The sequence below is a fragment of the Phodopus roborovskii genome, unplaced genomic scaffold, assembly GCF_943737965.1.
Source record: "Phodopus roborovskii unplaced genomic scaffold, PHOROB, whole genome shotgun sequence".
NCBI classification, from domain to species: domain Eukaryota; kingdom Metazoa; phylum Chordata; class Mammalia; order Rodentia; family Cricetidae; genus Phodopus; species Phodopus roborovskii.
Window position 1 is genome coordinate 17,392,095 of NW_026126585.1, and position 18,863 is coordinate 17,410,957.

Sequence of the window (18,863 nt, forward strand, 5' to 3'; positions counted from 1 at the left end):
GGATGCTTGATGAAGTCTCACGTTGGGGAGCAACTCGCTGGCCCCAGCCTGACGTACCTCCCGCTCTCCTCATGCCCTGCCTGGCTCCATGAGAGCCTAGGACACAGAAGACGGTAGATCCCGGCCCTGGCCCACTTGCCTTGGTGAGGGCTGCAATTCGCTGAGCCAGCTCAGCCTCCACCTCGGGCAGCGTCTCTGCCCTGCGCATTGTCTGCTGCAGCTTTTGCTCTGCAGCTTCCAGGAGCTCCTGCAGGTGCCGGGCCTTCTCCTCACACTAGCAGTGCATGGAGGAAAGCAAGTCCATTCAGAGTGCTGGGTCCCCACCGCGCATCCCCACCCCGCATCCCCACCCTGCATCCCCACCCCGTAACCCCACCCCTCACCCCCCACCCCTCACCCCGTATCCCCACCCAGTATCCATCCCTACTCTATATCTCCACCCCATATTCTCATGCCACACCCTGTATCCCCATGCCCCACCCCGTATCCCCATGCCCCACCCCATGCCCCACCCCTCACCCCATATCCCCACCCCATATCCCCACCCCACCCGACCCGCCTCAGCAGGGAAGCAGGTGTCTGATCAAAAGAGTCTTGGTTCTTTTCTGTCCAAGGTGCCTGACTTTCTCTTTCCCAAGTGGACCTGTAGGGCCCTGGGGGCTCCTAGGCCACCAAGGGGGAGTTTCCACATGACCATCAGGACTCCAGGGTCAGATACTGTCACTGCACTCCACCTACAGGGCCTACCTGGCGGTGCAGGGACTCCTTGTTGGCCAGCTCGTTCTCCAGTTTGTCATTGAGGTCATGGATGGACGTGGCTTCTCGCTGAGCAGCCAAGTAGCGCTTCTCCAGGGTGGTGATTCTCTCTTCCATGTCCTCCTTCTGAGCCAGAGCCTGGACAGAGCAGAGGGTATGAGAAAGAAGGTCGCCAACCTTTCCCTGCCCGTCTCATATCTGCCCCTCCGGGACTAGCACCGGGTGCCCGTAGCTCAGAAAGGGCTGTGATCCCTATTCCCCTTGTCAGTTTCTGGCTCTAACCCAACCCTCCCATTGTCCTCCTCACGCCGGCAGGCCAAGTGTTCAGTCCAACCCTCCCCAGCTGTGCCTGCTGGACCTCTGACCACGCCCTCATAAATGCCAACACCTGCGCCCAGCCAGACGCAGTCACTGAGAGCGGGCCTCGGCCCTGGCCCACCTCTCGGAGATCGTGCTGGTACTTGCTGCTCAGCTCCTCAGACTTGATGAGGTCTCGGCGGGCCGTGCCCAGGTCCTCCTCAAGTTCCGTGACAGTGGCACTCAGGGTGACCAGGCGCTCACGGGCCTGGCTCAAATCATAGTTCTGCTTCTCCAACAGTCCTTGTAGCTCTTCCACACGGCCAGTGTCATCCTCCAGGGACAGCGGACCATCAGCCAAAGAGCCGGAGAATCCCACAGCCCACCCTGCTCCATCCCAGGGAGGCTGGGAGGGAGGAGCGCGTGCCCACAGGTCACAGCTCTGCCCCCACATTAGAGCTCAGGCTCAGATACTCTTTCTTCCCGCTGAGCCTAGTAGCTGGCTCCTGGTAACGGACAAATACCCTCGCTCTCCTGGGTCATCTCTTGTTTCTAGCTTTTCCTTTTAGCTCCACCTCTTGTAACCCGGGAAGGGGCAGATCAGAAGGCCCAGAGATAGGAGGAACCCTGCCTGACTCTGACACACAAGGAAGATGTGTGGACATGAACATCGCGTGCACTGGCACAAAACTGAAAATCTATAGATGACTTTGCAAAGCAGTGAGGAGGGGAAAGAGAGGCGCCGATGCTCGAGTGAGCCCTCGATCTAACTAAGCAATCTCCTCCTGAACCCAGGGAGGCAAAACTTCTGCTTCCTGCCTTGGGGAATATCGGCTTCCGCTAAACAGGCCCCCATTACCCACTTTCCACAGGCTTTTTGGTCCCAGCTCCATGGTCCCTCCCTCTTCTGCCACTCCATCCCGAACGCCTGCCCCCTGCTGCAGGGCGGATACCTGTAAGACACAGCCCCCACGCCCACCCCCCGAAAAAAGCAATGTGTCGATCAAAGAGGAGACTTCCCGCACACCCCACACCGCCTGGAAAGACATGCCTGGCCTAGCTTCAGCTACCAGTCCCCAGCCAGAGCAGGCAGAAATCTGATGGACGCAGTGAAACTAAGAGGGTGGGTAAGCGGTTGGATTTCTCAGAGCTGCGGACCCAGCTGGGCAGCTTACCTGCTGGTGAGCTCCTGCCAGCTGCCCCTCCAAGGTGGTAACACGCTCTAGGGCTGCCCGGAGCCGTTCTCGAACCTGCCCAGGGTAAGGAGAGATGGGGGGGAGAAAGCTATCCCCACAGAACTCAGGCTGGGGCGGCATGGACTTGTGGGAGGGGCTCTGCGGATGAAAGACGAGTCCCCTAACACCGGGTGCAGAGACCCCGGGAAGGAGCGCAGGTGACTCTGGGAAGCCTGGAGAGACTGGCAGGTGGGTGGGGCGGGTGGGTACCTTCTCATCCAGGGCCTTGTGGTGCTCAAATAGTGACTTGAGAGCCTTCAGAACCTCCACCTCACTGGAGACGCCCGAAGGTGATTGGGCCTGGCGCTTTACCACCGTCATCCGCAACGAACGCTCATGGCGGGACACCAGGCATTCCAGATGTTCCAGGAGCAGCTGGCAGAGAGCAAGGGAGGGTAGGAGGGAGGACCATGGACATGCGCCACAAGGGCTACAAAAGCAAGGCCCAGAGAATCACACAGCTCAATGTCCTCAACACCAGACCCCAGCTTGGCTGCCCCGGCCTCTCCCCACCCCCACCCCCAGGACTTCGATCCTGCTGTGACCTGGGAACCACAAATAAGACCCCAGTCAATACTGGGGACTAAGTAGTCTTCCCATGACCCCAGGAGGGGAGGCAGAACCCATCTAGCCAAGGTCTTGCCTGCTCTTTATTCAGGTCCGCGAGTCCACGCGCACACAAGGCCACCCCTTACTTACCCTTGTATTGTTCCGTTCTGCTTTCAGCTCAGATATCTCTTCCTCGCGCTCCAGAAGCTGCTCCCGGCACATGCTTAGCTCCCGCGTTAACGTGGCAAATTCCTGAAAGCCCCCCGAGCCCACAGTGCTTGGGATTCACCTCCAACCGGTGCCCTGAACCCAATAAGGCTTGTCTTACCCTGAACACCCAAACATGATAGGCTTGTCTTACCCTGAACACCCAAACATGATAGGCTTGTCTTACCCTGAACACCCAAACATGATAGGCTTGTCTTACCCTGAACACCCAAACATGACAGGCTTGTCTTACCCTGAACACCCAAACATGATAGGCTTGTCTTACCCTGAACACCCAAACATGATAGGCTTGTCTTATTTGTCCCTTACTTCTATCTGTGCACCTCCCTCAAACCCTAGCCTGTCCCCGATGCAGGGCGGGAAGCCTGCAGCTAATGTGAGCTTCCCACGGTGAAAAACATATTAGGATTCCAGGAAACAGGACAGCACACAGAGATGATTAAGACAGCAAGTCTTCCCTGCAAGGCCTGCCTCTCCAGCCATCGGTGACCAGACTCTCTCTCCCTCCCACTCAGTCTTTGTAATTCTCCAGCAACTCTAGACGTCTCCTTTGGAGTCGTGGAGAACAGGCCACTCGCTGTGTGTCTGATGGGATGAGGAGCACACAGGAGCCGATGGGAGTTAGGAAGAGGACAGAAGGGTTCTAGAAAGCTCCATGTGCACAGTTCCCAGGGGGCTCTCTTTCAGCTGCAGGTGGCCAGTGAAACAAATGGGTTGAAGGCCCCATCTATGTGAGATCAGAAGGTCATGCAGCCCTGTGATGTCGGCCCTGGCTTCTGGAAGCCCTGTTAAATCCAGCCAGGGCTACAGCCCAGCATCTGATGGCATATACTAACTGTCCCTTCCTAGGGGAAATTCTCCCAACCCCCGCTCTTCTATGAGGATGAGCAACTAGGGACAAGCGCCTGGCCTTGGAGTTGTAGGCCCATCACAACCCCCCCAAAAAAAAAAAAAACATTTTCAGATGAATGGCTGATGAGTGGCCAAAGTCCAAACATACTGTGGAGCCCGGGCCCCACCCCTTAAAAAACAAGAATTCATAACCACATAAAGAATTCTCAAAGCAGCATCCCCTTGTCACTGCAGACCAGGCAGAAAAGGACAGAAGGAGCGTGGACCAGAGAGCAGAGCAGGGGACACTGAGGGCTTCTCACGCCATTCCCCGATTACTGCCTGTCTACCGAAGCCAAGGCCAGTTTTTCTTTGTCTGGAAGCTGAAGCCTGAGCCTGATGCTGCTTTGCCCTGAGCTTATACACATACAACACACACACCACATGTGCACACACACACCACACACACACCACATGCACACACATACACACACACCACATGCGCACACACACCACATGCACACACATACACACACACCACATGCGCACACACACCACATGCACACACATACACACACACCACATGCGCACACACACCACATGCACACACATACACACACACCACATGCGCACACACACCACATGCACACACATACACACACACCACATGCGCACACACACCACATGCACACACATACACACACACCACATGTGCACACATACACACACACACACACCCTAGACAAAGGACTTGAAGGCATGCCCACACCTCAAGATACCATCCCTCCTCTTCTCTGTCCCATGCCAGGAAGCTACCTGGTTTCCCTACCCTAGGATGCTGCGCCCTCCCTTTCTAGCTCTAACTTATCTGACAGTCTGCTGCTAGGAGAATCCCCAAAGGACAATACTGTCCACAAAATTAAGTACAAATTCCGCTTAGTTTTCAGACTTTTCTCTCATGGCCTTTTCCAGTGTACCCTAAGACCTAAACCACCTGTGTGACTTACTGTTTCCAAACACCCAAAAATTCCTAAGAACCACACCTTCACTGGGCAGAATTCCCTCTCCTTACAGCCCAGCCCTCTGCTACTCCATGATGAGGTCACACTCCACTTCCAAAGGTCATCTCTAAAGGGTTCTACCTCCTCAGGGGCTTCCCAGTGGAGGCATCCCTCCCTGAAAACCATCAGATCCCTGTCAATCACTGTGGGAAGGTGATGAGAGGGACCATCAGATCCCTGTCAATCACTGTGGGTAGGTGATGAGAGGGACCATCAGATCCCTGTCAATCACTGTGGGTAGGTGATGAGAGGGACCATCAGATCCCTGTCAATCACTGTGGGTAGGTGATGAGAGGGACCATCAGATCCCTGTCAATCACTGTGGGTAGGTGATGAGAGGGACCATCAGATCCCTGTCACTGTGGGTAGGTGATGGAAAGGACCATCAGATCCCTGTCAATCACTGTGGGTAGGTGATGAGAGGGACCATCAGATCCCTGTCACTGTGGGTAGGTGATGGAAAGGACCATTCCTCCCCTTATGAAGCTTCAAATGTAAAAGGATGGGAAGATCTGGAATCAAATTTCAGCTCTCCCCCAGTCAGCTGAGTAACCTTGCGTATATCGCCCAGGGCTTGTGATGGGCACGCTCCCTCTCCCCCATGGTCCATGTTCTTAGTGATAAACAAGACTCTGGACCCCTAGGCAGAAACTCACCAATCCAGGCCCAGCCCTGGCTCTCCCTGAATTTGGAGAAAGGACCTGCAGATGAGGGTTAGGTTATTGGGCATCTCAGGGCTGCCTCCCCTAATCCAAGCAGCATCTCCACTAGCTCAGGGTGGTCTGTGCAACACATCCAAGCCTACCTCTTCCTGAGAAGAGGTGGAAAGGGCAGGATGGCTGTATGTACAGACAGGTAAACCTCAGCCTCCCTGAATCTGGTGACGGGGCAGACCGCACCTCCTCCCACAAGCGTAGGATAAATCATGCTCCTGTTCTGTCTCCAGCCTCTGTGCATCCCCACCCCACCCCCTGAATATCTATCTACACAATGGGTACTGAGCAGGAAGCAACTCAGATTTCAGAGCTCATGCAGTGAAGTAGAAATAAAACAGAGAACAAGACAATGTCTTGGGGGTCTGGGGTGCACAACGGCCCCCCCCCCGCTTCTGCCTGAGTAGGAACATGCAACTGACTGATCCCCCTAGGCTTCGGTTTCATCATTGGTGGAACAGCTTCATCGTGAGAATCTGCTGAGACAATCGCTACAGGACGCCTGGCCCACAGAGGGCGCACGGCAAATGGTGGCTAAGTTGTTGAGGACCACGAAATGCGATGTAGGACACCTGGTTTCGAGGTTCAGCTCGGCCTACAGTCATCTGTGCGAGATCTCTTGTTTTTATCCGCACAGGAGGGAAACTGGAAAGGAAAGTCACTAAGGCCGGGCGTTGGTGGTAGGAGGCAGAGGCAGGCGGATCTCTGTGGGTTCGAGGCCAGCCTGGTCTACAGAGCGAGTTACAAGGATCGAAAGCTACACAGAGAAACTCTGTCTCAAAAAACAAAACCAAACAAACCAAAAAAAAAAAAAAAAAAAAAAGGAAGTCGCTAAGAGTTGCTAAGGTTTCTCCCAGCTCTACTTTTCCTGATTCCTACTCCTGGCAACACTAGGTCTCCAGTTGGAATCTGTTAGAAAGGAGTTTCCAGCCTAGAGTGCCACCTACTGGTAGCCTGGGCTCCCTACTGTCGGCAGTCATGGCAGGATTTTCTTTCTGCGTTCATTTCTCCAGGTAAAGCCAGTCTAGAGGGTGGCACTTAGGAGGGAAAAGGTTTGCATGGGAACATGGAAATAAAAATGCTCTGTGAGCTCCACTACCTGATGTGCAAAAACAACAGGTGTAGGGCCGAAGGTCCAAAGGTGCTGAACTCAAAGGCCCCTTACCTGGGGGAGGGCGGAGTTCAGGTGGCGCTGGAGCTGGTCTCGCTCGTGCAGGGCATCCTGGAGCCGGCTCTGCGTGGCTACCAAAGTTTCCTGACTCTCCCGAAGGGACTCCAGCAACTTCTCTCGCTCGTCCAGCATGTTCACCATCAGCTGCTCAAAGTTGGCGTCGGCGTCGGCACCGTGGGGGGGGCCCAGGGGGTCCCCCTCATTGATGGTGGGCATCACCTCACACATGATGGGGGTGTACAGAGCCTTCTCGGCGTCAGGTCAGGGGATGGGGAGAGCTCACGGGGTTGGCACCTGCAGAAGGACCCAGGGCATGGGTCTCAGGACAGGCAGCGCCAGGCAAGTAGACGGGTGGGTAGGGGCCGCTCCCATGGCCATCAGTTGCTCTCGCTCTGAGAGAAGCCTAGGGCCTCCAGTGTCCCTGTGGAATGGAGCCAGAAGGCCTGGCTTAACCTTTCAGGGCTGGGGCTGGGTGCCCTGTGTCCCCACACAAGCGGGAGGCATCGGCGTGTGGCCATGACAGGCTGGGCGAGCGGGGCTGGGAGGCAGCCCCTGTCCTAGACTGAGCACCAGAGCTTGGCAGAGTCCCAGCTGGGTCTAGCAACACCCATGGTTTCTGGAGGGCGGTGTGGTCTGTGGGAGAAGAGAGTACTATGAGGGTTAGCTAAAGACGAAAGGGCATCAGGGGAGGGGCAGAGGAGGCAGGCCCCAAGCCAGAGCGGGGGGGGGGGGGGATGCGGGTGCTGGCACACGGCCCCTCTCGGGGCTTACTCACCTTGGGGCACCTCATTAGTTTTCCCAAAGAATGCACCTGCCTCCTCCCTAGCCTCTGTGCCTGCAGCCCCTGCCCCCCACTCCCCCCCCCCGCAGCTGTCAGAAGTACAGCCGCTGTGCTTCCCTACCCACGTGGCTTGCTGGCCAAATATAGAAATGATTCAGTCAGCGGCAGGGGAGCAGCCGGCAGGCTGCCCGGAGTCCTCCTGAGACCTGAAGGTGGGAGGGGAGGAGATGGGGTCTCTGTCCTCCCTCCCCCCATTCCCCCATGGCTGCCTCTCCCACACTCAAGTGGAGGCAGGTATAGAACGGGTTAAAGGGCTGGGCTCCCCCCGTCTTGGGGAGGCACAGCGGCGGACCCCCCCCCCCCCCCCGCCTGCTAAGATGCCCACAAGTCAGGGATGAGGCCGGCTGTCCCTGCCCACTTCTGAAGTCTGCCAAGGAGAATCCGTGCAACCCTAGGAGATCCACACTCTTGGTTGGAGAGTGAATGACAGAGAAGGCCGGGGTCTGTATGGGGTGGGAGGGAAAGCCTGCTTCCAGGGGGAGGCCTTGCATGAGGCGGCACACTCACGAATCTACTCCCTTAGGGCAGCCCCCCTCTGCTCATGCTACCAGAAGTCACCCGCCAGGGCACGGGCATAGGCACAGCCCAGGGGCCCAGCAGTCACAGCAAAGGAAGGCCGGACATGGAAATCACCGTACAGCTGGGAAAGCCTCTGCCTACCATCAGCTTTCAACCTCCCTGCCCAGGCCTAGAGCAGTGTCTCCATCGGTTCTCAGAAGGAGTGTCCTCAGGTGGCCCACGGACGGGAACTCCAAAACCCCATCAAGGCCAGCACAATGATGGGTATACAGGAGACCTGCATAAGTGGTGCTGCCCTTCCTGCCTCACGCACCCTGTCTACACACATGGGGGCAGCCTACGTCTACTTTAACAGGTAAAGATGGGTAGCCTGGAGGGTCAAGATCCAGTATGAGTGAGAGATCAGACACAGGCTTCTGGCAGAGCTGAGTCTGATGGGAAAATAAGGTCCTAATAAAATAGGCAAAAATGGGGGACTAATGAAGAGGAGACAGAGAAGCACCCAGAGCTCACGCCCATTTCCAGAGGAGCCACAGCTCAAGCCAGCACACACACACACACACACACACACATGTACATGCATACACACACACACACACACACACAAAGCGGGAGATGGGGTAAGAGAGGCAGAGAAGGGAACAAGAAGGGACTAGAGTAACATACACATCCTCCCAGATGGAGAAACAGTGGTCCTTTCCACTAGCTGGACCAAGGAGGAAAGTTGTGGTCAGGCAGACATCAGGCAGGCATCAGGCAGGCATGCTCCCTCCGCACCCCAGAGCAGCCGGGAACCCAGGAGCAGGAGATGCACTGTTACAGCACTCTGACAAGATGCCCTAGGGGAAGCTAACAGGGCAATTCACCCTGGGTGTCCCAGGCTATGAGGCTGACAGGTCCAGGTCGCACCTTCCCTCTCGGAACTCATCAACAGCCGGCTTATACTGTCTCTGCGGCCCCATACCACCTCTTAATTTTATTTTCTTTCCAAGTTAACTTTTTTCTTAAAGAGAGAAGGCTGGGTGAAGAGCCCTTGTGTGGAAGTAACCCTGTGGGGTGTGGCTCAGTGACACAGGGCTAACGTATACACAAAGCCCTGGCCTTGGGCAGTAGAGGCAGTGAGGGACAGAAAGGGAAAGAGATGGGGGGAGGGATGGGGAGAGGGGGAACATTCTCGCAAGCAAACTCTGCAGCCTGCAGAGGGATGGCTTCGGGTCAGATTCCTGGGCAACCGACAGAACAGCACAAAGGAAGTCTAGAGCCAGGCCTGAGGAAATCTGGGCACACTTCTACCAGGATGAACTCAGGCGCAGTACTATGCCTGCCGGCTGGGCTGGGAGAAGGAACCTGCGACCTTGTTCCATCTGGTTTTGAGGAGGAAGCACCCTACCATGGCAAAGAAGGAACTGCCTTCATACTGGGCTGAGGAAAGTCTGGGGGTGAGGTTTGTCAAGCTCCTTCTGTTCGTGGCCATGTCATGTGATGGCACCCCATCTCCTCTGAAAAGTTTCTTTTAAGAAAGATGCCAGAGCCGGGCAGTGGTGGTGCACGTCTTTAGTCCCAGCACTCGGGAGGCAGAGGTTGGTGGATCTCTGTGAGTTCCAGGCCAGCCTGGTGTACAGAGTGAGTTCTAAGATAGCCAGGACTGCTTACACAGAGAAACCCCATCCCGGAAAAAAAAAAAAAAAAAAAAAAAAAAAAAACCACAAAAACAAAAAGAAAGAACTGAAATGAAATGATGCTATAGGGGCTGGAGAGGTGGCTCAGTGGTTAAGAGCACCGGCTGCTCTTCCAGAGGACCGGGGATCAATTCCCAGCACCCACGTGGCCGCTCATGGCTGTCTATAACTCTAGTTCCAGGGGCTCTGATGCAATGCACACAGAGTTAAATAAACAAACTGAAAAAAAAAAAAAAAGAATGATGCTCGAGTCCCCAAGTGAGACCAGGGTGAGCAGCAGAAGCAGCATAAGGTACTGGCTATTTGGTCCAACCCAGCTTCCCCGAATCTTCTTGGCCACTCTGACAACAGACAAGCCAACTTCAGGGCCAAGAACCTTTCCCCAGCTCCCTGCAAACCAGGTGCCAAGTGGCAACTTCCCTTCCCTTCCTCTGGTGACATGGCACATAGTGCTGGCAGGAGATGAGCCCAGAGAAAGGTTCCAGGCAGAAAGTCCTGGAGGACCACACAGGGCCTCCTACCCACCCCAGTCCTTACACGGTGGGAAAGCAGAAGAAACTTTAGACTAGCCACATGGGGACGCCTGGCTCCTCTGGCTCCGGGACCAGCTTTAAATAGTGCCATTATCATCTCAGCTTAGCAGAAGCTGCAACTCCCAAACTCACAGGTCTTGATTCAGAAGAGAAAGTGCCAGTCCCCAAAGCCAGCATTTGCAAGGGGCTTTGCCAGGAAGGGTGTGGGGCGGGCTGTGAATAGCAGAAGAAGGCTCAAGAGTGAGTGGGTGTGAGTGTGTGCTGCCGAGGGAGGGGGGGAGGGAGGGAGGGAGGGGTGCCTGAAAAGTAGGCCTCTGGCTTCATAAACATAAAAAGCAGTCTCTGAGGCATTTCTGGCTTCCCCAAAGTCACCCCCCCCATTTCCCCCTGGCAAACAGGAGGGGTGGCCACTCCAGTCTGATGCTCTGGCTGGCTATATATTCATACAGGCCTGGCTCCCTACTGCCCTAGCAGATGGCAGGCCACACCACTTGCCTTAGCTTAGCAAAGAATACAGCCAAGCTACTCAGAACTATGCCCATGCCCCAGTAGACCACGAGCTGGAAAAGGGAGCATGGGGGGTAGGGGGGGCTCTTTAAAGCCAACGGGACAAGGAAGGGGAGTCTTACACACCCTAGACCCAGGGAGGATGGGGTCTAAGGGCATGGGAGTGCTGACCCTGGAAAGTGCAGGAGGTGGTTGCCACGGTGACAAGTAAGCCAGGATGGTGCTACTTGCATCCTTACAGTACCTCACAAGGGACACACAATCCCTTTTCCCATGCCTCAGATGTGGTAACTGGGACTTGGGGTCGTGTAAGTAAGTCCCCACAGATAAAAGGAAAAACCAGATTGAGTGGTGTGGCTAACTCCAAAGGTGGGGTGACAAGTCCCCAGTGGAGAGAACTGGCTTGGGCCCTTCCTCTGACATCCTCAAGCCTGGGGAGGGCCTGTGCCATTACGCTCACAAAGGTGCTCATTTCCCTACTAGCATGATCTGTCTCCAGAGCCCGGCCCACATACTTCCTCCTGCCTCAGCTGACTGGGTACAGAGTTGTATGCCTCCCCTTGCGTGGCCCACCACCAACTCGCCGGCACACTCGCACACGTTTTTCTGAGTCATGGAATCCCTTAACCTCGGTGGCACCAACAACATGCCTTCATTATGCTCACCCATCCTCCCTTCTCAGCCTGAGCTGCTCCTCCTCTGCCCAGTTCATCGCCCCCCAAGACCTCACCTGGCCTGCCCAAGCTCATCCCACACTGCATCCACACAGCCTTGTCTGATCGGCTCCCAACAGTGAGGGGTGCCCTTTAGAGACCCATATTCACACCTCTTTCTGGCACTGGCCTTTCTAGATCGGCAGAACCTTCATAAGAACCCTACGCAGCTTTGGAAATGAACAGCAAGTCTTAGTGGGAAAGAAACTGAGCAAGCATGTGGGACAGTTGGAGTGATTTCTAGAAGTTCACACCTGATAGACTCCAAGGGACTCCAAGAAGGAAATCCTGGGCCAGAATTATGGCCATTTAACTGGCCCTCTGGAGGGTACCCACCCGTCTCTCACCGGCCCCTGGGGGCCACTGCTCTTTTGGCAGGCAGACTCTGGAGCAAGGTGCTCATGTGTCCCTGGGAAGATATTTCTCTCTGAGCCTCAGTCTCCCTCCTCCACTTCAGACAGCTGGCAGAGGATTTCCAGTCACCATCCAGGAAGTGCAGACACTACTTCCTGGCCACACAAATCGTGTTAATTCTCAGCACCAAAGGCTTCCCAAGCCCTCAAGGATGGGCCCACCCAAAATACTGTCAGAAAAATCAAAATCCATCTGACATCAGGAAGCCATTCCCAGGGAATTAAGTCTTGAACGAGATCTACTTGGGAATTGCTAGCAGCCTGACAGAAACTCTTCAGCGGTGTCCAGTTCTCTGCGCCTCCTACCAGACCAGCAGGGGATTTTTTTTTTTTTTTTTTTTTTTTTTTTGCCTCTGCATTTCTGTTTTCTAGACCTGACAGAGGCTTACAAATGTCTAGAATTTAGAATCTGACATAATACCCCACACTTCAGGGATCTCACAGGCTGTCAAGAGGCTCACGGGAGACAGTGACCAAGAAGGGGTTCTGAAAGGCTATCACGTGACAGAGGACAAGTTGGCAGCAGCTGCTGGCCTCGGCACTCTGCCCTGCCTAATACCTAACAGGTTCAGGTGGGCACCAGGAGGCACTGGCTTACCCAGCGAGCTCCCCTCGGCCAGAGCCTCTGAACTCCACTTTCCCAGTCACTCCCTAAGAAGCCAGCGATGGCTACTTCTTCCCAAGACAGTTCATTCCGCCTAAGTCCCTCTTGGCAACGAAGGAAGGTGTGGCAAGCAACCGCACCAGGACACTGGCACAAACACACAGGTCTACCCTGGGCACACCGGTCGGTCTAGCTCCTCCTCTGTGACACTCAATTCCAGCGACGATGACTCTTTCTAACTCCAAAGGCTGTAAACCGGACTTTTTGACATAGTACTTCCAAGGGCAGGCTCGTTGGAGGCAACATGGCCAACTCGAAGGGCCCTGAACTCGGCTGTATTCATCTTTTTAAATTCCACTTGTCGTTGTGTCCATTCGTGAGGCCAGGTGAACGAATGTCACAGAACGCATGTGGCGGTCAGAGGGCAGCTCTCAGGAGTCCATTATCTCCCTCCACTGTGGGGTCTGAGGCTCGATCACAGGCTGCCGCGTCTTCAGGGGAGGCGCCTTTAACCACTGGGCTATGCCATCAGTCCACAAACCCCCTTTTCTTACCTCGATCTCGTTGATTACAAATCTGTCCTTTTACAGGACACCTGATACAAGATTCATTTGTATTAAAGGGATGTTAGTCTAAAATGTGGTTTGACAATTCTTGCTTTAATGACTGTCTATTAAGATACTAAATACCATCATTCTATTTTGTTAAAATGAAGTTTCAACCAGAGAGCCAGAACAATAAACCTGGGACAATCACAGAGCTGACTCTGGGGTCTGTCAACCACTTTCCACATTCCAGACATCTCATAGAAATCGCATATTGCCCAAGCCAAGAGGTAAGGCTGCAGCCCTGAACTCGGCTTCTCCATCTCTCCTCCCTGAGTAAAACCATTCCAGGCATCCCATACTAATCAGAAACATCCACTGAAACAGGTGTTCTCAAACCGTTTTCAAAAGAAGAAACAAAGCAATGCGTCTGGTATGTTTGGAAAATAAAAATCTTTCAAAGCCAGGGATCTGTGTGGGACAGATGTTACACAGGGTTCTCTGGCATGGGAAAAGTAAGTGCTCAGAAGTCACTGCATTAGTGAGCCAGCCTTAAGATGAAGGGGCTATCACGTTGCAGCCAATAGTCCTGGTCCGAGTGCTGACAGGTGTCAGGGTGAAACATGGGAGTATGGAACCACGGAGAAATGCAAGGCCTGTAAAAGGGGCGTGTGTGTGTGTGTGTGTGTGTGTGTGTGTGTGTGTGTGTGTGTGTGTGTATGCATGTGGTCAAAAACAGCATGTATATGAGTGTTTATGAAACAGAATGAGGGGACCATGTATCTATACAGCCAAATATGTGAGCATGTAGCCTTGAGAATGCGTCATAATATGTGTAGCCATGAAAAGATTAGGAAGAGAGTAAGAACGTGGTAAAAGTACAGCACACGCCTTTAATCCCAGCACTCAGGAGGCAGAGGCAGGTGGGTCTCTGTGAGTTCGAGGCTAGCCTGGTCTACAGAGTGAGATCCAGGACAGCCAGGGCTATGTAGAGAGACATTGTCACAAATAAATAAATTGTAGAGATATCTTGTTCACACTCTAACAAATAAAGCTTGCCTGAAGATCAGAGGGCAGAACTGGCCACTAGTTAACCATAGAGGTCTGGAGGTCTGTACAAGCAAACGGGAAGTGATGTGGCTGGGCGGGGAGAGGACTATAAGGCGGGAGGAGACAGGAACTCATCCTCTTTCAGCTGAAGAGTTAGCAAGGTAAGAGTTGGCTGTGGCTTGCTCCTGTCTCTCTCTGTTCTCTTGGCGTTTACCCCACTGTCTGGCTGCACGTTTTATTATTAAGACCAATTAGAACTCGTGTTACAATAAGTAAATAAATAAAATGTATGCATACATTTCAGGAGGATGGAGAGATGGATCAGTGGTTAAGAACAGTGGCTGCTCTTCCAGAAGACACACACATGTTCGAGTCCCAATATCCACATGGGGCTAACAACTATCTACAACTCCAGTTCTACGGGATCCAACGCCGCCTTCTGCTTCCATGGGCACCAGGGACACATCTGGTACACGGTCATACTTATAAACAACGCACCCATACACATTAAATTAAAATTTCTTAAACTTTTAAAACTTATTCGAGTGCTTCTTAAAACTGCTGTACAATAACACGTTACATCGTTCTATAATTAATAAAATATGTATATGTAAGATGCACTCTGTCTACACATTTGTTTTATTGTCCAAGGTCATAACCCTAAGCCTAAACGCTCTGCTTTATGGAAGATTTAAGGACCTCACTGTCATCTTCTGCCAATTCTCCCACTGGAATGCAACAATCTGGTACTGCATCCCAGCACTTCCCTGTCTTAATCGCAAGGAGATGCTGCTTCCTGGGACACACGGGGCCAGGAGACCGATGGCTTCGACTCCATTCAATACCCACTCCAAGAGAACTCGTGAGACGCATCACAGGCTTCTTGGGAGAATACCTATACACAGCGGCGTTTGAGCAGCCGCTGGTCCGGACTGGGCACTAAAAGCACCACCTGGAGTTCGCCCAGCAACGGGCTCTCAGGGCAAGTGACCCGAAGCCAAGGCCTCTCAGTCCCCAACTGAAATGACTCCTCCTGGGAGGGCAGAGAACACTTCAAGGGAGCCCCCCACGCTACAGCCCTCAGCCCACCAGCAATCCGGGCAGTAAGGCAGGCAGCAGTCATGTCTGGGTGGTCAGGCAACAGCCAGGAGCTGGCAAAAGGGGGGTCCTTAGGGTCTGCTGGCCTCAAGGGTCATGTGACCTTCCCCTAGAGCCCCTTGTCCCAGTAGTTTCCCCCATCTCGTTGACATTCTCGGTTTCCTAGGGCCCCTCCCCACTTCCCAGACAGCCCTCAGCACAGGCCCACAGCCCCTCCGAGTGTCCCTTACTCTGCTGGCCACTCGAAGTGCCACCCTTCTGTGAGCCAGCACCATCTGCCCTCCGGAGCTAATTATAGGTCAGTGAGCTAGCAGGCCAGGAGGGTGGGGGGACAGATGGTGACTTCTGTGCTTGCAAGACACACTTGTCTCTCCCTCCGACCCCACATTTCTTCAGTCCCTGTGGGACCCACACTTTGACAGACTTTGCTCTCTTACTCCTCATTTCCAGCATACACACTTGCGCAAGCACACACACGCTTACCATGAGTGTACACACACACACACACACACTATGCTGCTCGGTCAGCACAGCACACCTTGCTCATGCAGAAAATCCTCTACCAACCTAATACAATGCGGCTCTTTGAGGCCCAGGGAGAGCATTTCTGGCATAACAAGGCTTCCGCTAACTTCCCTAGATCTTAAAGCCCTTTTGGCACCCAGCTTCCTGGCCATCGGGAACCTTCACCCTTGCCTCATCAACAACCCAACCCAACTACTCATCTTCTCCCCAGCTCTAGCCCTGCTATCTTCCAGAGGTTCAGGAAGGTATCACAGCAAACCTCTTAACTCTTTCCAATGCTAAGATTTCAACCATCAACTCAGAGAGGACCCAAGAGCGAGTAAGCATGCCAGCCGGCCTGCCTCCCTCCCTGCCTGCCTGCCTGCCTGCCTGCCTGCCTGCCTGCCTGCCTGCCTGCCTGCCTGCCTGCCTGCCTCCCTCCCTGCCTGCCTCCTGCCTGCCTGCCTGCCTCCCTGCCTGCCTCCCTACCTGCCTCCTGCCTCCCTGCCTGCCTCCTGCCTGCCTGCCTCCTGCCTGCCTGCCTCCCTGCCTGCCTGCCTCCCTGCCTGCCTGCCTGCCTCCCTGCCTCCTGCCTGCCTGCCTCCCTCCCTGCCTGCCTGCCTCCCTGCCTGCCTGCCTCCTGCCTGCCTGCCTGCCTCCCTGCCTGCCTGCCTGCCTGCCTGCCCCTCCCTGCCTGCTACCTCCACCCTGCCCCTCCAATCCTTCCTCTACTCACACCAGGGCATGCTCAGCAGCACAGACCCACCCCCCCCCCAGATGAGAACTCCCCTTATGGCAGAGTCTCCCACACCCGCTCATTTTCTGGAGACGATGTCTCCTTCTGCACAGCATCTAGGGCCCCCACTGTCCTAATAACCAATGTGCCATCCCTCATCTCATTACTTTGAGACATCATTTATCTTAGGAAGCCACCTCAGACCTTAGCACAAACTCATTCAGGCTGTCGTTTTTTTTTTTTTTTTTTTTTTTTTTTTTTTTTTTTAACTAAAGTCTCTATGGCCAGTCGCAGCGATGGGGATCCCGTGGGTTGGAATCTGGTTGTCTTCCACCCCCCACTACTACAATATAACTAAATTGTATATGGGAGGGTAGTGCCTAACACGTGTGCCTGCTTCGGGTACCATTCGTTTGCTCCATGGCCCTAAACTGCTTTTGGATGCCCAAGTAGCTAGCACCGTGCCTGGCACGTAGTAGGTGCCCAATAAATGTTTACTCGATGTTCAACCAAGTACCAAGTGCCAATCCCGACTCTGGACAGGAGTGCAGGGAGTCCCTGAAGCCTGGCTCCTGCAGGAGCCTCCTCAAGCTCCCACCAGGAGGGGACAAGTGTAAGCACAGCCCCCTTAACCACTTGCTGTCCATGAACAAGTACTAAAGAGCTGCCTCAACTCTCTTCCTCTCCAACACATCTCTCTTCAAAGGTGACATCAGCACCTAGTGGCCCTTAGTCCTAGATCCCTCCTCCTTCTCAAAGAAACCACCTACAACACATTTCCAAGTCCTTCAGCCCGACCTCCCTTCCCACCGACCATAAAAACCCTCCACATCCGTGCTGGGTAATCCCCCTACTGTGTTCACAATCCAGCCCCCCACCCCCACCCCCACCCCAGTCCAGGGATCTCTATTACGAACGTCTTTTCCTGTTGCGCCCACCCTGTTCCCCACCCCCACCCAGGCCTCGGGCTGGCCATGCCTCCCACCCCTCCGCCCCGGCACTGCGGAGATGGGGGGCATCTTTGGTACGGCCTGACACCCTGACAGTTCCAGGAATGCAGAGCTGACGATAGTAACCAAGGGCGTAAAGAGGCACGCGGGAAGGATGAAGACCCCCGGGATGAACGAAGACCTCAGCCTGTCACAAGCGCTAGCCCAAAGAAGCCCCCAAGCCCATCATCATAGGTGCTTTTGCTCTGACTCCTGGAGAGGGTGTGGGGGCGCAGTGCAAGCCGGCTGCCCCCTCCCTGGAAGCCGATGGAGCTGAGGGCGAACTCTACGCCCTCCCTGCAAAACGGGCATCGACCCCCACTCTCATCCCCAAGGGCACAGGGCACACAGCAAAGGCGAGGGGCGACCTAACCCGCGCCCCGCAGAGACAGAGACGCTTCCAGACCCTCGGAGGCGGCTTCCCAAGGCGCACTAACAGAGACTCCTCCTCAAACTGTGCAGGGCAGCTGCAGCTGGGGAAAGGGGGCTCCTTTCCTCCCCGCGGCGTGGGCTGTGGGCGCTCACCTGCGTGGAACGGCCGAAGGCCCCGCGGCAGCAGGGCGCCGCCCCCGACCGACCTCGGCAGCGCGAGGCGTCCTAGAGGCAAGCGCGCAAGGGAGCTGCGAGCTTCAGCCTCCGCCGCCCAGGACCCGGCCGCTAGGGCCCGCCCCCTCCCTCCCTCCGCGGACACCCCGGCCCCGCCCCCGGGGCGGGGCTGGCCGGGCCTCCCGAGGCCACGCCCCCACGCCCGGGCGCTCCCTCGGCCGGGCTCCCACGTGACCGGGGCGCTGCTCTGATGCTGTGCGCCATCTTGGTTGGGCCCGAGAGGGCAGGGCCAGCATCTAGTCCCGGAGGTAGGTGCTGAGTCCGGGGCCTGGCGTGCAAGCACACCCTACCTGCTGCTACCCCTGGACCCCACCTACCGAGTCTGCCCCGGCCCTAGGCGGCCGGTGCTTGGTCACCTTCCACACCTGTAGTCTCCCACACGCTTTTAAATGGGGAAACTGGGAACCCAGCCACTCCTACCTACAGCATGTGCTTCTGTAAATGATGATGTTGCCTTCAGGCATGCGACTGTCCTAACACTGTTACTATAAAATGAAGTGTCTGTCTGTGATACATACATCCTATGAAAACATGCTCACATGCCAAAATTCTGACAAAATTTAGCTAAACCTACTTTCCTGGATTGCTCCCTTTCCCTGTTCCCGGCCCCCGTGGCTATTAATGTATCTTTCCATCTGGATTGTGAAGTTTCATTACGTGCCCACTCAAACCGTTCACAAATACC

General features: G+C 54.9%; 1 protein-coding gene across 1 annotated transcript in view; it reads right to left on the reverse strand.

The window, feature by feature from the left end:
* The window catches only part of Ppfia4 (PTPRF interacting protein alpha 4), a 44,210-nt gene extending 26,046 nt beyond the window's left edge, over nucleotides 1-18,164 (reverse strand). The window contains exons 1-9 of the mRNA XM_051203936.1: nucleotides 18,098-18,164; nucleotides 6,836-7,474; nucleotides 2,988-3,089; nucleotides 2,499-2,663; nucleotides 2,229-2,303; nucleotides 1,917-2,006; nucleotides 1,196-1,387; nucleotides 748-894; nucleotides 140-274 (exon numbers count right to left, since the gene is read on the reverse strand). Coding sequence (XP_051059893.1) covers nucleotides 140-274; nucleotides 748-894; nucleotides 1,196-1,387; nucleotides 1,917-2,006; nucleotides 2,229-2,303; nucleotides 2,499-2,663; nucleotides 2,988-3,089; nucleotides 6,836-7,069 — 1,140 coding nt within the window. The 5' untranslated portion in view covers nucleotides 7,070-7,474; nucleotides 18,098-18,164. The remainder of the gene's footprint in view (nucleotides 1-139; nucleotides 275-747; nucleotides 895-1,195; nucleotides 1,388-1,916; nucleotides 2,007-2,228; nucleotides 2,304-2,498; nucleotides 2,664-2,987; nucleotides 3,090-6,835; nucleotides 7,475-18,097) is intronic.
* Nucleotides 18,165-18,863: the final 699 nt, after the last annotated feature.